The sequence below is a fragment of the Lepus europaeus genome, chromosome X (assembly GCF_033115175.1).
Source record: "Lepus europaeus isolate LE1 chromosome X, mLepTim1.pri, whole genome shotgun sequence".
In the NCBI taxonomy this organism is placed as follows: Eukaryota; Metazoa; Chordata; class Mammalia; order Lagomorpha; family Leporidae; genus Lepus; species Lepus europaeus.
In genome coordinates this window covers 15604691-15625085 of record NC_084850.1, presented here as the reverse complement: position 1 = coordinate 15625085, position 20395 = coordinate 15604691, and the positions used below count along the sequence as shown (strand labels likewise).

Below are 20395 nucleotides of genomic sequence, written 5' to 3'. Positions count from 1 at the left end.
CTTGGGCCCTGCACCCCATGGGAGACCAGGATAAACACCTGGCTTCTGCCTTAGGATCAGTGCGGTACGCCGGCCGCAGCAGCCATTAGAGGGTGAACCAATGGCAAAGGAAGACCTTTCTCTCTGTCTCTCTCTCTCACTGTCCACTCTGCCTGTCAAAAAAAAAAAAAAAAGGAATTTACATTCTTCTCAGCAGTACATGGAACCTTCTCTAGGATTGACCACATACTATGCAAATGCAAGTCTCAGCAAATTCAAAAGAATTAGAATCATACGATGCAGCTTCTCAGGCCATAGAGGAATGAAGTTGGAAATGAGCAACTCAGGAATCCCTAGAGCATATGCAAACACATGGAGATTGAACAACATGCCCCTGAATGAACAATGGGTCATAGAAGAAATCAAAAGAGAAATCAAAAACTTTCTGGAAGTAAATGAGGATAACAGCACAACATATCAAAACTTACAGGATACAGAAAAAGCAGTACTAAGAGGAAAATTTATAGCAATAGGTGCCTGCATCAAGAAATTGGAAAGGCACCAAATAAAGGAGCTTTCAGTGCATCTCAAGGATCTAGAAAAACTGCAGCAAACCAGACCCAAATCTAGCAGAAGTAAAATCAGAGAAGAAGGGTCGGCACCGTGGCTCAATAGGCTAATCCTCCACCTAGCGGCACCGGCATACCGGGTTCTAGTCCCGGTCGGGGCACCGGATTCTGTCCCGGTTGCTCCTCTTCCAGGCCAGCTCTCTGCTGTGGCCTGGGTGTGCAGAGGAGGATGGCCCAAGTGCTTGGGCCCTGCACCCCATGGGAGACCAGGAGAAGCACCTGGCTTCTGCCTTCGGATCAGTGTGGTGGGCCGGCTGCAGTGCGCCTACCGCGGTGGCCATTGGAGGGTGAACCAACGGCAAAGGAAGACCTTTCTCTCTGTCTCTCTCTCTCTCTCTCACTGTCCACTCTGCCTGTCAAAAAAAAATCAGAGAAGAAATCAATAGGATTGAATCCAAAAAAAAATTACAAAAAGTCAACGAAAGAGGAGCTGGTGTTTTGAAAAAATAAACAAAATTGACACTCTCATGCCTCAACTAACTAAAAAAAAAGAGAGAAAAGACTCAAATCAATAAAATCAGAGATGAAAAAGGAAATGTAACAACAGACACCACAGAAATAAAAAGAATCATCAGAAATTACTACAAGGACTTGTATGCCAGCAAACAGGGAAATCTATCAGAAATGGATAGATTCCTGGACACATACAACCTCCCTAAATTGAACCAGGAAGACATACAAAACCTAAACAAACCCATAACTGAGACAGAAATTGAAACAGTAATAAAGGCCCTCCCAACAAAGAAAAGCCCAGGATCGGATGGATTCACTGCTGAATTCTACCAGACATTTAAAGAAGAACTAACTCCAGTTCTTCTCAAACTCTTCAGAACAATCGAAAAAGAGAGACTCCTCCCAAATTCTTTCTATGAAGCCAGCATCACCTTAATTCCTAAGCAGGAAAAAGATGCAGCATTGAAAGAGAATTACAGACCAATTTCCCTGATGAACACAGATGCAAAAATCCTCAATAAAATTCTGGCCAATAGAATGCAACAACACATCAAAAAGATCTCCCAACCAGACCAAGTGGGATTTATCCCTGGTATGCAGGGATGGTTCAATGTTCGCAAAACAATCAATGTGATACACCATATTAACAGACTGCAGAAGAAAAACCATATGATTATCTCAATAGACGCAGAGAAAGCATTTGATAAAATACAACACCCTTTCATGATGAAAACCCTAAGCAAACTGGGTATAGAAGGAACATTCCTCAATACAATCAGAGCAATTTATGAAAAACTCACGGCTAGCATCCAATTGAATGGAGAAAACTTGGAAGCATTTCCACTGAGATCTGGTACCAGACAGGGATGCCCACTCTTACCACTGCTCTTCAGTACAGTTCTGGAAGTTTTAGCCAGAGCCACCAGGCAAGAAAAACAAATTAAAGGGATACAAATTGGGAAGGAAGAAGTCAAACTATCCCTCTTTGCAGATGATATGATTCTTTATTTAGGGGATCCAAAGAACTCTACTAAGAGACTATTGGAACTCGTAGAGGAATTTGGCAAAGTAGCAGGATATAAAATCAATGCACGAAAATCAACAGCCTTTACAGGCAAGGCCATGGCTGAGAAAGAACTTCTAAGATAATTCCATTCACAATAGCTACAAAAACAATCAAATACCTTGGAATAAACTTAACCAAGGACGTCAAATATTTCTACAATGATAATTACAAACCTTAAAGAAAGAAATAGCAGAGGATACCAAAAAATGGAAAAATCTGCCATGCGCATGGATTGGAAGAATCAATATCATCAAAATGTCTATTCTCCCAAAAGCAATTTACAGATTCAATGCAATACCAATCAAAATACCAAAGGCATTCTTCTCAGATCTGGAAAAATTGATGCTGAAATTCATATGGAGGCACAGGAGACCTCAAATAGCTAAAGCAATCTTGTACAACAAAAACAAAGCCAGAGGCATCACAATACCAGATTTCAGGGCATACTACAGGGTAGTTGTAATCAAAACAGCATGGTACTGGTACAGAAACAGATGGATAGACCAATGGAACAGAATAGAAACACCAGAAATCAATCCAAACATCTACCGCCAACTTATATTTGATCAAGGGTCCAAAACCAATCCCTGGAGTAAGGACAGTCTATTCAATAAATGGTGCTGGGAAAACTGGATTTCCACGTGCAAAAGCATGAAGCAAGACCCCTACCTTTCACCTTACACAAAAATCCACTCATCGTGGATTAAAGACCTAAATCTACTACCCGACACCATCAAATTATTAGAGAGCATTGGGGAAACCCTGCAATATACAGGCACAGGCAAAGACTTCTTGGAAAAGACCCCGGAGGCTCAGGCAGCCAAGGCCAAAATTAACATTTGGGATTGCATCAAATTGAGAAGTTTCTGTACTGCAAAAGAAATTGTCAGGAAAGTGAAGAGGCAACCGACAGAATGGGAAAAAATAATTGCAAACTATGCAACAGATAAAAGGCTGACAACCAGAATCTACAAAGAAATCAAGAAACTCCACAACATCAAAACAAACAACCCACTTAAGAGATGGGTCAAGGACCTCAATAGACATTTTTCAAAAGAGGAAATCCAAATGGCCAACAGACACATGAAAAAAGTTCAGGATCACTAGGAATCAGGGAAATGCAAATCAAAACCACAATGAGGTTTCACCTCACCCCGGTTAGAATGGCTTACATTCAGAAATCTGCCAACAATAGATGCTGGAGAGGATGTGGGGAAAAATGGACACTGACCCACTTTTGGTGGGAATGCAAACTGGTTAAGCCACTATGGAAGTCAGTCTGGAGATTCCTCAGAAACCTGAACATAACCCTACCATACAACCCAGCCATCCCACTCCTTGGAATTTACCCAAAGGAAATTACATTGGCAAACACAAAAGCTATCCGCACCTTAATGTTTATTGCAGCTCAATTCACAATAGCTAAGACCTGGAATCAACCCAAATGCCCATCAACAGTAGACTGGATAAAGAAATTATGGGACATGTACTCTACAGAATACTATACAGCAGTCAAAAACAATGATATCCAGTCATTTGCAACAAAATGGAGGAACCTGGAAAACATCATGCTGAGTGAAATAAGCCAGTCCCAGAGGGACAAATATCATATGTTCTCCCTGATTGATGACAACTAACTGAGCATCAAAAAGGAAACCTGTTGAAGTGAAATTGACACTATGAGAAACAATGACTTGATCATCCCTTATCATCACTGTTGATGTACAATTTAATACTATATCCCTTTTAGTATTTTTGTTTGTTCTACTTAATACCATTGGTTGAGCCATGTAATTAACACACAATTATTCTTAGGTGTTTAAAGTTAACTGAAAAGTGACCCCTGTGAAATATAAGAGTGGGAATAAAAGAGGGAGGGGATGTACAATTTGGGACATGCTTAAGCTGACTTGCCCTACTGGTGTGCCTGGAAAGCAGGGGGTGATGGCTCAAGTGCTTGGGCCCCCTGGCATGCATATGGAAAACCCAGCTGTATTTCCTGACTCCTGGCTTTGGACTTGCCCAGCCCTAGTTGTTCTGGGCATTTGAGGAATGGATGATGGAAAATTTTGTGTGTGTGGATGTGTCCCTCTCTGTCAGTCTTCCACATAAATAAATCTTTTTATAAAACCATGCATTGTCATTAAAATAACTGCCTTTGAGAATTAGCTTCCTTGGATAATTCTGAAACCACATTAAAAAGAAACCTCTTCACCACACAATTCTGAATGTTCCAGATTATTCCTTAACAATAGAAACTGGGAAAAAGATATCTAGAAGGGCATTATTTTATTCATCCAAATCATCATCATTTAGTACCCACAGTGAAAATAAATAGGGACATATTTGAAGTTGAGCTTAAAGACACAATGAGGGGTCAGTATTGTGGTACAATGTGTTTAGCTGCCACCTGTAATGCAGGCATCCCATATGAACACAGATTCGAGAACCAGCTGCTCCACTTCTGATACAGCTCCCTGCTAATAAGCCTGGGAAAGCAGCAGAAGATAACTCAAGTGCATGTGCCTCTGCTACCCATGTGGGAGACCTGGTTGGAGTTCCAGGTTCCTGGCTCCAGCCTGGACCAATCCTGGCCATTGCAGCCATTTGAGGAGGGAACCAGTAGATGGAAAATCTCTCTCTCTCCCTCCCTCTCTCCTTCTCTCTCTCCCGTCTCTCCCTCTTACTTTCTGTAACTCTGCCTTTTAAACAATAAATAAGTCTTTTTTAAAAGACACCATGATAGTTTACAATGACTATAGCCACAGCTGACCACTGCTACATGGTTCTAAACTCTGTCTTATAACATCAGACCTTTTTAGAGCAGCTATTAAAAGCTAAAGCTATAGACAAGATGATCCACTAATGTCAGAGCTCACTATATCCATGTAGACACATGACTAAATGCCAGATCTCTTACTCCATGGCTATTCATCTCTTCTTCTGTTCAGAAAATCTAATTTTGAAATACACAGCATCTGCAATGGTAAATCCAATTAAAACGATTTCCTTTAGCTTACAATGCATGCAGAAGGACACACAGCATCTCTTAATGGTCCTTCCAATGTGTTAACAAAGGAAGCAAAACTGACCCTCTTTTGTAAACTGACAATTGCAGCATATGAAAAATAAAAACAAAGCTGCTGCTTTTTGCTTTCTGACTAATCCCATGATGTGATTTGCAACTGCAAATTCAAAAAAATTCCCCAAATACACATATTCCTTATAAGTGTCATCAGAGTCTAAGAATACATACACCATATCTAATCACAGCATTTCAGTTTAAACAGAGGAAATATGATTTAAAATAATGTTTAAGGTTTTCTTGTCATTGGATTGGGTATTTAACAGCTAATGTTTCAAGTAAACTAACAGTGGCATAAAAGTGCACATAAAGACTCTATGACAACAGTAAAGGGCAGCTCTTGACTGATAGCAACTGCTGCTGCCCTGACCAAGCCAGTCTTCACAGGGAAGTTCAGTCTCAACCAGACCCCTTAACCACAAAGTTACTCAATGTGCATATTCCAGTAGCATCTACCAGCTTTCTATGCCATCTAGAATCTTTACAAGGAATACTATTATTAAAAATGAAGCAAAGATATAACCATGTATTATGTAAGCCATATGTATGTATGTATATATATATATATATATATATATATATCAAATAACAACAAACCTAAGAAAATGAAGGTATAAAAGATACTTAACTGGGGCCGGCGCCATGGCTCTCTTGGTTAATCCTCTGCCTGCGGCGCCGGCACTCCATATGGGCGCCAGATTCTGTCCTGGTTGCTCCCCTTCCAGTCCAGCTCTCTGCTGTGGCCCAGGAAGGCAGTGGAGAATGGCCCAAGTGCTTGGGCCCTGCACCCACATGGGAGACCAGGAGGAAGCACCTGGCTTCTGGCTTCAGATAGGTGTAGCTCCGGCTGTAGCGGCCATTTGGGGGGTGAACCAATGGAAGGAAGACCTTACTCTCTCTCTCTCTCTGTCTCTCTCTCTCACTGTCTAATTCTATCTGTCAAATAAATAGTAAAAAAAAGATACTTAACTACCAAAAACCAAGACCAAGAATAGGGGAAAAGAGTACTGAAGTTATTGGGCAAAAAATAGGGTAAGAAAGGAGAAATAAAGAAAAAGAGATGCCAAGAGGGAGAGGGATGGAAGGAAGATAGCAATGACAAGTATATAATGAAAAATGAGGTAAAGCATGAGCTTGGTCTCCTATGTTGCTGCCTTTGATGCTATCTCTTGTAGGTATTTAGTGAAGGCTTTGTCTGCAGAAGCCTGTGTCTTCAACCCATCTTCAAAGTAAAAGCCAACCCAGTAAAGATAGCAGATTTCTCCTATACAGCAGCAGGCGCTGCCATTGTTTAGGGAACTTACCTAATACTCACAGCCTAATGAATTTGTTACTCAAAAACACAAAACAGGTAGGTAAATTTTGAGAGGGGCTGAATAATTCTATAAAGAAAAAATTAATATGCAGTGGCATACTTATGTAAAAATAATGGTAAGCAAATGATTTTCTGCTTAAAGCATCAGCCACTCTACTGCAAGCTATTTTCCTGAAAGACATCTCATGCCACAGGGAGGAGGATCACACACTAGATTGACTAAAAGTCCTGTCCAGCCTGGCAAGTTCTTTGCAGATTCATGGTCGGAATCATTTGGAAATATGTGCCTTTTATCCCTCTGAGTTACCCCCACCCTAGTCCTCCAGTCTTGCTTGCCAAATGCTGAATTGAGTTAGGAATGACATTTTGTTGTCTTTGTTCTCATTCACGTTTTTTCCCTGGAGAGCTCTGATTGATACTTCCTTGCCTCTTAAGTCTTTAGCATCATCTCTGGAATAATTCTCCCAAAAGGAATGAATTAATAAATTGCAATTCTTCTTCTAAATCAGGACAAACTAAAGATGAATAACCATATGGTATGAACATTAATAGGAAAATGCAAATATTCATTATAGTAAATAATTCCCAACTATCCTAAACGTGAATACTCCATAGTTGAGAAAACCTCAATTCACACAACTATACAAATGAGTTTCAGATACTCCCTAAATTGGTCTACATATTCAATGCAATCCCTAGCAAAATCCCAGATGGCTTGTTACACGGAAATTGACAAGCTAATCATAAAATTCATAGGGATATGCCAAGGACTCATAATAGCCAAAGCAATCCTGAAAAACAAGAACAAATTTAGAAAATTTACATTACCTGATTTTAAAATTTAGTACAAAGCTACAGTAATCAAGACAGGTACAATGATAGACTCATACATAGGTCAGTAGAATAGAATTGAAAGTCTATAGCCGGCGCCGCAGCTCAATAGGCTAATCCTCCGCCTTGCGGCGCCGGCACACTGGGTTCTAGTCCCGGTCGGGGCGACGGATTCTCTCTCGGTTGCCCCTCTTCCAGGCCAGCTCTCTGCTGTGGCCAGGGAGTGCAGTGGAGGATGGCCCAAGTGCTTGGGCCCTGCACCCCATGGGAGACCAGGAGAAGCACCTGGCTCCTGCCATCGGATCAGTGCGGTGCGCCGGCTGCAGTGTGCCTACCACAGTGGCCATTGGAGGGTGAACCAACGGCAAAAAGGAAGACCTTTCTCTCTATCTCTCTCTCTCACTGTCCACTCTGCCTGTCAAAAATAAAAAAAAAGTCTATAAATAAATCTTTATATCTAGGGCCAATTGCTTTTTAGCCAGGGTGCCAAGATATTTCAATGAGGAAAGAATATTCTTTTTAACATATGGTGCATGGATACATGCATGTACATATGCAAAAGAATGAAGTTGAACCACTAACACACACCATACACAATGATAACTCAAAATTTACCAGAGATCTACATCAAAGTTAAGAACATTTGAATATCAAGTACATAAAGACAATGGAAAGAATGGGAAAACATATTTACATATCAAATATATGAGAAGGATCTCTCTAAAATCCTGAATATTTAAAGAACTCTTAAAAACTCAACAGAAAAAACAAAGCTAGCCCAACTTTAAATTGGCAATGAATCTACATAGAAAATTATCTGAAGAAATTACAGAAATGGCCAATAAGCACATGAAAAGGTGCTCAACATCACTAGTTATTGGGAAGATGGAAATTAAAATCACAATGAGAAACCATTTCATACTCACTCGGGTGGCTGGAATAAAAAAGACAAAGATTAACAAATACTGGGAAGGATGTGGAGAAATCAGAACTCTCATACATCGGCGATGGGAATGTAAAATGGTGGAAATGCTTTGAAAAAGAGTGTGGGAGTTCCTCAAAGATTAAATATACAATTACTCTATGACCCAGCCATTTCCACTCCTAGATAGGCATCAAAGAACATAAAAACATACGTCCACACAAAACCTTGTATAAAAATATTCACAGCAGGGCCAGTTCTGTGGCACAGTGGTTAAACTGTTGCTTGAAGAAAAGGGATCCCATATCAGAATGCCAATGGTTTAAGTCCTGAATGCTCTTCTTCAGATCCAGCTCCCTGTTAATGTGCCTGGAAGAGTAGGAAGACCAGAATGGAGTGCCTGGCTCCTGGCTTCAGCCTGACCCAGCCCTGACCATTGTAGGCATCTGGGGAGTGAACCAGCAGGTGCATAATCTCTCTCTCTCTTCCTCTCTCTATGTCACTCTTTCTTTCAAATAAATAAATAAATCACTTAAAAAAAACTGGCCACATAACAGTCAAATGTCCATCAACTTAAAAATTGATCATTAAAATATGGTATATTTATATAACACAATAACATTCAGCATAAAAAAGAATGATGTACTGGGGCTAGCACTGTGGCATAGCAGGTAAAGCTGCTGCCTACGGTATCCCATATGGGCACTGGTTCAAGTCCTGGCTGCTCCACTTCTGATCCAGATCTCTGCTATGGCTTGGGAAAGCAGTAGGCGATGGCCCAAGTCCTTGGGTCCCTGCAACCATGTAGGAGACCCAGAAGAAGCTCCAGGTTCTTGGCTTCAGATAGGCTCAGCTCCAGCCGTTGCAGCCATTTGGGGAGTGAACCAGCAGATGGAAGACCTCTCTCTCTCTCTCTCTCTCTCTCTCTCTCTCTCTGCCTCTCTGTAACTTTCAAATAAATAAATAAATATTTTAAAAAATGATGTACTGACACATGGTACAGCATGGATAAACTCTGTAAATGCTATGATGCTTAGTAAAAGAAGCCAGTCAAGAGAGATCATATATTATATGATTCTATATATGTGAAATGTCCAGAATAGGCACCTCTATACACACAGAAAGTTATATTAGTGGCTGCCAGAAGGTGACACTGGTTGGGTGGGGAGGGAGAGGAGGTGGAAAGGGATGTTGAAAAAAAATGAAAAGTGACTGTTAACGGGTATCACGTTTGCTTTTTTGGTGATGGGTATCTTCTAAACCTGATATATGGTAATAGCTGCCCAACTCTAGTGATAATGCTAAAAGTCAGTGAACTGTATACTTTAAATTAGTTAATTGCATGGTATATGAACTGTATCTCAATAAAAGCTGTACCTGTTTTAAAAATAGGTCTAGCTTTCTCTCTCTCTCTCTTTCTCTCTCTCTCATAGATGAAAATATATAAATAAACATTTAAAAAGAAGAAGGGGTGGGTTAAACCACTAAGGTTTTGGCTTTATCTTCAAGACACTTGTGTATCCAGCATCTGATCCCTAAACATCACCTCTATGACTACCTCTTGGTTTCCAGCTGCCATCACCGATCCTATTAGCCTCCTTATTGGTCTCTTATTGTCTACCTTAAATCTGTTCTCTACACAGCATCCAGGGGTAAACTGTTAAAACAGAAGTCACTCCTTTTGCTCACAATCTTCTTATAGCTTCTTATGTGATTCAGGGCAAAAGCCTAAGTCTCTACCAAGTGCTCACTCGCTCTCTCCCTCTCTCTCTCTCCCTCTCTCTCTCTCTTGCCCACCCCCACACATGAATACATTCACTATGTTTAAACCACACTAGTTCCCTTTTTCTTCCTTGAACTTGTCAGCATTCTCTTTTCTTTCTTTATTTTTCTTGTTGCTTGCTTGCTTTATTTTTCTTTCTTTGTTTCTTCGTTTCTTTTTCATCAGGTAAGGAAATATGTGAGGAAGAAAAACTGTTTATGTAAGGGCCAAGTTCCAAATATAGTTTTATAATAAATGTGTTACTACTTCTGGACCAGTCTTGCTGAGTTATCAAGATAACCCAGAGATAAGTAGATTTAAGGAAAGAACTGCAGTGCCATGTGTTGTTTCATGGGCCTTATATGTGAGACTAGGAAATAAAATTACTTTTCAGCTGCTGACCTACTGGTCAGCTCTACATGAATACTCTCCAGAAAGCACAAACCCAGAATTGAACCACAAACATCTCTTTCCCTTCCATTCCCTATTTTAATAGTATCTCTCCCAACCCAGTCACCTGAATCAGAAACCTGGAATTAACTTAGTTCCTGTCCCTAAACACCACAACTAGTCACCAGTCAGATCAATTCTACCCTCTCCATTCTTCTCAGACCTCTCCCCTTCTCCTCATTGCCAGAAATAGCTTAACTCATGCCTTCATCCACACATATTCAGCTTACTCCAACTGCTTTCTAACTAGCCACCCTATCTCTGTTCTTTCTCTTCACTGCAACCACATGATGTGACTTTGCTCTATTCTTCTGCTCACAACACTCCAATGGTTCTCTGATGCCCTGGAAATAAAGTAAAAACCTTTTAGTATGCCTCACAAGACTCTGCCAGATACCCCTCCAAATTCATCTTCTCTACCTTCTTTCATTTCAATCATTTAAAAAGCACCTACAATTCCCTAAACCTACTATGCTCTTCCCTTTCTCCTTATCTTTGCCCATCTTAATTCCTTTGCCTGGAATACCCTTCTCAACATTTGTGCATACCACACCTCCTGCCCACCCTACCCACTCCTGCCCACCTAGAACTTTGTATGCATCCCTAAAGATTTAACTCAAGTAGTTCCCTCCATGAAGTCTTCCTTTAACTCCCTGAGTGAAGTCAATCATTCCCTTTTCTGGCTGCCCCAGAGCAGATTGAGCACAGGTATATGCAATTAGCCTATTACATTATAGTCTAATTCCTTGGACTAGCAGACTATAAATGGCTATTATTCAGAAAGTTTTTTGCCACCATGAAAATCTTTGTAAACATATTTTCTTAAATACATGAATATTTTAAAGTATTTTCACATATAATGTAACAGTACTAAGCTGTAGGCTCTAGCCACAGGGGTTTGACCCCCTCCAGGGCACATCATTGGTCCAAACACAGCTGAAAATACTGAAAGGCACTAAAGTAGTGCAAGCACACAAGAAAACTCAGCACAGAAACTGGTGCCATTTTTGCTGTGTGATGCCTTGTGGTGCCAACAGGCACAAACCTTCAAAGGTATGGGGCTGGGTGGGGGTTGGGTGGGCATGAAAAGGTATGGGGTTGGGTGGGCATGAAACAGCACACAGCTCTAAAAATAAGAGAAATCAATGGCAGTAGAAATGCCAACTTAGATTTCACAGCATAGCTAACTTCCCTTTTGTGAATAAGCATACATTTCTCCTATGAGGAATTTTTTAAAATTTATTTATTTATTTGGAAGTCAGAGTTACACAAAAAGAGAAGGAAAGGCAGAGAGAGAGGAGAGGTCCTCCATCCGATGGTTCACTCCCCTTTCGCCACAACAGCCAGAGCTGTGCTGATCCAAAGCCAGGAGCCAGGAGCCAGGAGCTTCCTCCAAGTCTCCCATGTGGATACAGGGACCCAAGGACCTGGGCCATCCTTCACTTCTTTCTCAGGCCGTAGCAGAGAGCTGGATTGGAAGTGGAGCAGCCGGGACCCAAACCGGTGCCCATATGGGATGCTAGCACTGCAGGTGGCGGTCCTACCACTACACCACAGCACCAGCCCCAATGAGGAAATTTTTGAGTGCTGGGAAAGATGCAGGAGGTGAGAACCAGACATTACTTTTCACTGCACAAAAAGTTTCAACAAGCTTCTTTTGTAGCCTCCAAAAACATTTTTAAGACAGGAAGGGTTTGTGCTCCATCACTACACCCCCACTTTATGATTGATATGTGTAAAAAATAATACTGACTACTTCCTGACAAAACAAGACCAAAGAGTTCTGCCTAATGGAGACCCATAGTACACAGCCTTGGATTGTGACTCTGGTGTAACTAAAGAGGTTTGCATGGCCTACTTGGAAATTGCAGGCAGCCCTGACTGAATAAGAAGGGATATTTGGGACCCATGGTGCAGCTATCTGATCCCTAGAAACTTGCTGCCAAATCTATCTGTTGAATATTAAAATTCTGATAGCAAGGTGTAGCAGAAGCAGCCCAGACTACTTTGGAAGCATACAAAGGCACTATGTTCCTGAATCTGTATACAGGAAATACATGAAATTTGCATACCTTAAATAAAATTTTAAAAAAAGAGCAACTTGGAAATGACCAATCTGCAAAATAAAGACAATCAAAATTAAAGAAGAAAAAGGAGGAGAAGAAAGAGGAAGGAAGGAAGGAAGGAAGGAAGGAAGGAAGGAAGGGAGGGAGGAGGGAGGGAGGGAGGAAGGGAGGAAGGAAGGAAGGGAGGAAGGGAGGAAGGAAGGGAGGAAGGGAGGAAGGGAGGGAGGAAGGAAGGAAGGAAGGAAGGGAGGAAGGGAGGAAGGGAGGGAGGAAGGAAGAAGGGAGGGAGGAAGGAAGGAAGGAAGGGAGGAAGGGAGGGAGGGAGGGAGGAAGGAAGGGAGGGAGGGAGGGAGGGAGGAAAGAAGGAAGGGAGGAAGGGAGGAAGGGAGGAAGGGAGGAAGGGAGGGAGGAAGGAAGGAAGGAAGAAGGGAGGAAGGGAGGAAGGGAGGGAGGAAGGAAGGAAGGAGGGAGGAAGGAAGGAAGGAAGGGAGGAAGGGAGGGAGGGAGGAAGGAAGGGAGGGAGGGAGGAAGGAAGGAAGGGAGGGAGGAAGGGAGGAAGGGAGGAAGGGAGGAAGGGAGGGAGGAGAAGGAAGGAAGGGAGGGAGGAAGGAGGAAGGGAGGGAGGGAGGAAGGGAGGGAGGGAGGAAGGGAGGGAGGGAGGGAGGGAGGAAAGAAGGAAGGGAGGAAGGGAGGGAGGAGGAAGGAAGGAAGGGAGGAGGAAGGGAGGGAGGGAGGAAGGAAGGAAGGGAGGAGGAAGGGAGGGAGGGAGGAAGGAAGGAAGGGAGGGAGGAAGGGAGGGAGGAAGGGAGGAAGGGAGGAAGGGAGGGAGGGAGGGAGAAGGAGGGAGGGAGGAAGGAAGGGAGGGAGGGAGGAAGGGAGGGAGGGAGGAAGGAAGGGAGGGAGGGAGGAAGGGAGGGAGGGAGGAAGGAAGGAAGGGAGGGAGGAAGGGAGGGAGGGAGGAAGGAAGGAAGGGAGGGAGGAAGGGAGGGAGGAAGGGAGGAAGGGAGGGAGGGAGGGAGGAGGAAGGGAGGGAGGAAAGAAGGAGGGAGGAAGGGAGGGAGGGAGGAAGGAAGGAAGGGAGGGAGGAAGGGAGGAAGGAAGGAAGGAAGGGAGGAAGGGAGGAGGAAGGGAGGGAGGAAGGAGGAAGGAAGGGAGGGAGGAAGAAGGAAGGGAGGGAGGGAGGAAGGGAGGGAGGAAGGAGGAAGGGAGGGAGGAAGGGAGGGAGGGAGGGAGGAAAGAAGGAAAGGAGGAAAGAAGGAAGGGAGGGAGGGAGGAGGGAGGGAGGAAAGAAGGAAGGGAGGAAGGGAGGGAGGAAGGGAGGGAGGGAGGGAGGAAGGGAGGAAGGGAGGGAGGGAGGGAGGGAGGAAGGGAGGAAGGGAGGGAGGGAGGAAGGAAGGGAGGGAGGAAGGAAGGAAGGGAGGCAAAGAAGGAAGGAAGGAGGAAGGAGGAGGGAGGAAGGAGGGAGGGAGGAGGGAGGAAGGAGGAGGGAGGAAGGAGGAGGAAGGGAGGGAGGGAGGGAGGAAGGGAGGGAGGGAGGGAGGGAGGAAGGAGGAGGAGGAGACATGGAAAGGAAGGAAGAAGAAAGAAGGAGGATGAGGAGGAGAAGACGTTTCATCAGTTACAGCATCTTGGCAAGACTTGTCAGAGAAGTCTTGGCCGAATTTAAAGTCCTGTTCCCAGGGCCCGTTCTGCAAGGTCCCATAGAAAGTTACTACCTCCTTGGAGCCCTTGAGCCTGAAACACCTTCCCTGCTACACTATCCCCTCAAACGCGGCAACTCCCGCGGGGTACACGTGTATGCACCAAGTCCATGTTACACCGCTTAACCAGACCGCGTAGCGGCGGTAAAGGTTTTGTGAGCTTGTTAGCTTTCTTCTGCCTGTCCTTCCAGACAAATAAGAACTTCTGCCTTAGAAAGCTGCCTCTCCTTTGGGTGAAAAGCCCAAATCGCTGGCGGCAGCTCTTTCCCTACAACTCTTCCAACCGCAGTGTCCCTGGTCTCAGAATTTCAGTGCCAGTTTGACTTGGTTTCCCTCACACTTCCTTATCCAAGAAAGCTCTCGCTTTTCCAGCTTCAGGAGCTGCACGCTCGGGAAGGCAGAGTTCTGGTGTGCGGGAGGCGGAGTTAGAAGAGGCCACCATCTATTCCCAGATCTCTTGAGAGAAGCGGATAGGCGACCTGGAGCAGCCGTGGCGCAGACATTCACGCATGGCTCCCCGAACTTTCTCACGGGGAGCCGCCGCGTCGGGGTGGGCACAAGAGCTGCAAGCCTGCGGCGCGGCAGTTGGCCAGCCGCTCACTGTCCGGTGCGCCACTGCAGCGGGAAGTGTGCGCGTGCGGGGTGTGCAGAAGACATGGTTAAGGAGGGAGCGGGAGCGGAGGCGGGGGCAGGGAGAGGAAGATGCAGGAGAGCCAGGGGAGCTGGGCAGAAGTCGATGGCTGCAGGACAGGGAGTCCGGGGGGTGAAGGGGACTTACCTTCCACGAAGACATCATGCAGGAAGCAGAGACAGCTCTTTCCGTACTTTTCAGCAACCCTCACGCGCTGCAGGGCCATGGCCGTGTCTATCTGCAGTGAAATCGCCTGGACTACTGGCACTAAAGTGCCTCCGTCGGGTTTTAGCAGCAGACCTCGGATCTGTGGCGCTGAGGGAGCAGCTTGGAGAAACTGCCTGGCTGCTCGCGTGGGCACACTTAGGTGGGGCCAGGACCTTGCTGTTGTCATCCCCATGCTGGGGTCCCAGCTGCCGCTACCTAGCTGTGCCCTTCGCGCCGCCACCTCTGAGCGCTCTGATACCGCCAGAGGGTCCCGCCGCTGACAAGGCCAACTCGACAGAGCCCTGTAGGACAGGCAGCGCTGATCAGAGACCACAGAGCTCGGGGCTCCCGGAACCGGGAATTTGCTCGGAATTTGGAGCTCCGTTGGAGCACTTCTGGCTGCAGAGGCAGCCTGGACAATTCTCCCAGGGTGCGCATCCACGCCCCTACGTAGCTTCCCAGTGGTGAGGGGAGGCAGGGCTGAAGGAGGTTGAGGAACTGAGATGCTAGAAGCCAAAAGGGAAGACCCCTGCAGAGACGCCTGTTGTCAGCAGAAAGAAGGCAGGACTAAGCAAGCACACTTGGTGGGAGGAGATGGCCCAGTCTTGCCAGTTTCTTGGCATCCCAGTAAGTATTGGCCAGGGCAAAGATTCGTGGCGCTGGGGAGTTGCACAGTGTGAGTACATGCAAGTAACCCCAGCAGAGCTACTGTCCCTGCTGGCGCCAAGGAGAGATGAGCCTGTGCTGAAGCTGGAATACTCCCTCCCTTCTCCCTCCCCCGCAAAAGCAAGCACACACAATCTGATCTCAGGCCTCGAGGATAACAAGGTTTTCCAAGACCTCTGATTTCCAACCATTTGGATCTTAGGAAGTCGTGTGTCTAGACACCTGGGCTGCTGTCTCTCTTGGACATTAGGAGACTGGACCTAAAATGAGGAACAGGTAAGAAGAGGAAACCCCTTAAAGAGGCAGAGCTCTTTCCCTGCCATGAGGCCAAAGCCTCCACATACTAGCTCAGTGAAGAGGGAGCTCTGCAGTGCCTGGAGGGAAAGGAGAGTGCAGGACCCGCTGGAGCCCTGCCCAGAAGCTTGAAGCCAACCCAGGAAAGTCGGTGTGAGAGGGGAAGGCAGCCTAAAAAGTCTGTAGGTCTGAAGTCCAGTCAATGCTATAGGAATGCACCCCAGTTTTATTCTGAAGGTGGAAAAAATCCTTATAGGAACTGCAAGGGCCATTCTCTTCTTTGATCCTACTGTTGTCAACCATTTCTGAGAGCAGAGCATATTCATGTTCCATAGGACAATCATTCCAAATGACTCTTCTGAACTTTCTATGGGGAAACACTGATTTATAACAGAGGAGGGTGCATGCAGGCAATTACAAAAAGCAAGAGCAGAGTGAGTAGAGAGGGACACACACACACACACACACACACCTTCCTCTATGCAACTGAAGCCATCTGAATGGCTTCAATCAGTAAGAATGCTTCCCATCCCTGTTCTTAAGCACATGCAGAGTGAAGAGAAGCAACCACTTATGATTTCCTCACTGCTGTGAGGAAATTAAGACATTAAGAATTAAGACATTAAGAATCCCACTAATACTACAGTTGTAAAATAAGTTAAAATAAATAAGACACAAATGAGTGACAATCTACAAACATGCTAGCTGACAATACAGAGAGTTTTTTATAATCTTGGGGTAGGAAACGCTCCCCTTACCATTATAAAAAAGCATGAGATGGGGCCAGTGCTGTGGCACAACAGGTTAAAACCCTGGCCTGAAGCGCCGGCATCCCACTTACTCCACTTCTGATCCAATTCTCTGCTATGGCCTGGGAAAGCAGTAGAAGATGGCCCAGGTCATTGGGCCCCTGCACCAATGTGGGAGACCTGGAAGAAGCTCCTGGCTCCTGGCTCCTGGCTTCTGGCTCCTGGCTTCGGATCACCTCAGCTCTGGCAATTGCAGCCATCTGGGGAATGAACCAGTGGATAGAAACCTCCCCCCCCCACCCCCCGTCTCTGCCTCTCTCTGTAACTGCCTCTCAAATAAATAAAAAAATCTTTTTTAAAAAAAAGCATGAGAGGCCGGCACCGCGGTTCAATAGGCTAATCCTCCACCTTGCGGCGCTGGCACACCGGGTTCTAGTCCCGGTCGGGGCGCCGGATTCTGTCCCAGATGCTCCTCTTCCAGTCCAGCTTTCTGCTGTGGCCTGGGAGTGCAGAGGAGGATGGCCCAAGTGCTTGGGCCCTGCACCCCCATGGGAGACCAGGATAAGCACCTGGCTCCTGGCTTCGGATCAGCGCGGTGCGCAGGTCGAAGAGCACCAGCAGCAGCAGCCATTGGAGAGTGAACCGACGGTAAAAAAGACCTTTCTCTCTGTCTCTCTCTCTCACTGTCCACTCTGCCTGTCAAAAAAAAAGAAAAGAAAAAAGAAAAAAAAAAGAAGAAAAATGTATGAGAGCAACCTACTTTTGAAAAGACATTCTGCTATACTGTCAAGTGCAAAAAAGGCGAAAAAAAGTATTGATAATTTAATCCCCCTTTTTAACAACTATACAAATTTATCTGCATAGAAAATGGTTGAAAAATATACAAACTGCTAACTGTGGTGATCTCTGAAGAGTGAAATTGGAGAGCTCACAGTTGTAGGACAATGCTGGTGATATTTGCTTAATAAGTAATTACATTTTTTTTGGTGAGCACTTGTTATTGTAACTCACTGGGTTTTTTTTTAAGATTTATTTATTTACTTGAAAAGCAGAGGACAGAGAGAGGAGACACACACTGAGAGAGATCTTCCATCTGCTGGTTCATTCTCCAAGCCAGTGCTGAGCCAGGCTGAAGCCAGGAACCAGGAACTCCATACTGGTCTCCCACATGGGTGGCAAGGGCCCAAGTATTTAGGCCATCAACAGCTACTTCCCCAGGTGCATTAGCAGGGACTGGATAGAAAGTAGAATAGCTGGGACTCTAAAAGGTGCTCTGATGTGGGATGCCAGTTATCACAGGAGCTTAACCTGCTGAACTACAATGCTGGCCCTTGTAATTCATTGTTTTAAAACAAAGGAGATAAGTAGAAAAGTAAGTTTAGGTTTAGAAAGCTATAAAGAAATTAACAATATAAAGTAATATTTACTAAATATGAAAACAATATAAAAATCAAGAGAGACCAATAAAATTGACAAATATTTAAACTTCTGTGTAATTAAAATTCATAAGCAAAAGTCAGATCACAAATGTACAAAAAAATATAGTGATCAAAAGAATAGTATAATTCAAGGAATAAAGAATAGCCAGAACAATCTCGAAAAAGACAAAGGTTAGGGGCCAGCGCTGTGGTGCAGCAGGTAAGGCCACCACCTGCAGTGCCGGCATCTCATATGGGCACTGGTTTTAGTTTCGGCTGCTCCAAGTCCAATCCAGCTCTCTGCTATGGCCTGAGAAAGCAGTGGAAGATGGCCCAAGTGCTTGGGCCTCTGCACCCATGTGGGAGACCCAGAAGAAGCTCCAGGCTCCTGGCCCAGCTCTGGCCCTTGTGAACAGTTGGAGAGTGAACCAGTGGATGGAACACCTCTCTCTCTCTCTCTCTCTCTCTCTCTCTCTCTCTCTTTCTCTCTCTCTTCTCTTTCTCTCTGCCTCTGACTCTCTGTAACTTTGCTTTCAAATGAATAAATAATTCTTTAAAAAAAAAGAAAATAAAATATCCACAACTTTGTATGATTGGATTATCTGTGCATGGAAGATTGATGTGCATTGTAATCTAAACTACATATCATATACAAGCATTAGAAGAATGCTGAATAACAGCAAAGGCAGAGGCATCACAATACCAGATTTCAAGACATACTACAGGGAAGTTATAATCAAAACAGCCTGGTACTGGCAAAAAAAATAGACTTGTAGACCAATGGAACCAAATAGAAACTCCAGAAATCAATCAACGTATCTACAAACAACTTATCTTTGACAAAGGAGCTAAAATCAATCCCTGGAGCAAGGACAGTCTCTTCAACAAATGGTGCTGGGAAAACTGGATCTCTGCATACAAAAGTATGAAACTAGACCACTACCTTACACCTTACACAAAATCCATTCAAAATGGATCAAAGACCTAAATATACAACCCAATACAATCAAATTATTAGAGAACATTGGGGAACCTCTGCAAGACATTGGCATATGCAAAGACTTCTTGGAAAAGACCTCAGAAGCACAAGCAATCAAAGTCAAAATGGACAAATGTGATTACATCAAGCTGAGAAGCTTTCTGCACTGCAAAAGAAAGACTTAGCAAAGTGAAGAGGCAACCAAAAGAATGGAATAAAATATTTGTAAATTATGCAACTGATAAAAAGTTAACATCCAGGAGCTGGTGCCTTGGCTCACTTGGTTAATCTTCTGCCTGAGGCGCCAGCATCCCCTATGGGCGCCGGGTTCTAGTCCTGGTTGCTCCTCTTCCAGTCCAGCTCTCTGATGTGGCCTGGGATAGCAGGGGAGGATGGCCCAAGTGCTTGGGCCCCTGCACTCACATGGGAGACCAGGAGGAGACTCTTGGCTCCTGGCTTCGGATGGGCGTAGCTCCAGCCGTGGCTGCCATTTGGGGAGTGAACCAACAGAATGAAGACCTTTCTCTCTCTCTCTCTCACTGTCTGTAACTCTACCTGTCAAATAATTTTTTTAAAAAAATTAACATCCAGAATCTACAAAGAGCTCAAGAAATTCAACAATAAAACAAACAATCGAATTAAAAAATGGGCAAGGGGCTTAAAAAGGGATTTTTCAAGAGAGGAAATTCAAATGGCCTGCAGACACTTGAAAAAGTAGAGCAGCCAGGATTGAACTGGTGCCCATTTGGGATTTATCTTCAATATTTTAAAAAACAAAAGAACCCCATGACACCATTTTTCACTCATAAAATTGGTAAATCGCTTTTTAAAAAGATTTACTTATTTATTTAAAAGGCAGATTTATAGAGAGAGAGAGAGAGAGAGAGAGAGAAATCGTCCATCTACTGGTTCACTTCCAAGTTAGCCACGATTGCCAGGTCTGGATCACTAGAAATCAGGGAAATCAAAATCAAAACCACAATAAAATTTCACATCATTCCAGTTAGAACATCTCTCATACAGAAATCAACAAAGAATAAATGCAGGTGGGATATGGGGAAAATATACCCTGGTCTACTGGTGCAGCCACTGTGGAAGACAGTATGGAGATACCTCAGAAATCTGAATATAGACCTACCCTATGATCTAACCATCCCACTCCTGGGAATTTACCCAAGGGAAATGAAATCAGC

The 20395-nt window shown here is 44.4% G+C and overlaps 1 protein-coding gene across 1 annotated transcript in view; it reads right to left on the bottom strand.

Moving 5' to 3' along the window:
• Window positions 1-20395, bottom strand: part of MCF2 (MCF.2 cell line derived transforming sequence) — a 179639-nt gene that overhangs the window by 113160 nt on the left and 46084 nt on the right. Inside the window, exon 2 of the mRNA XM_062182994.1 lies at window positions 15037-15637. Within this exon, the coding sequence (XP_062038978.1) occupies window positions 15037-15637 (601 nt within the window). The remainder of the gene's footprint in view (window positions 1-15036; window positions 15638-20395) is intronic.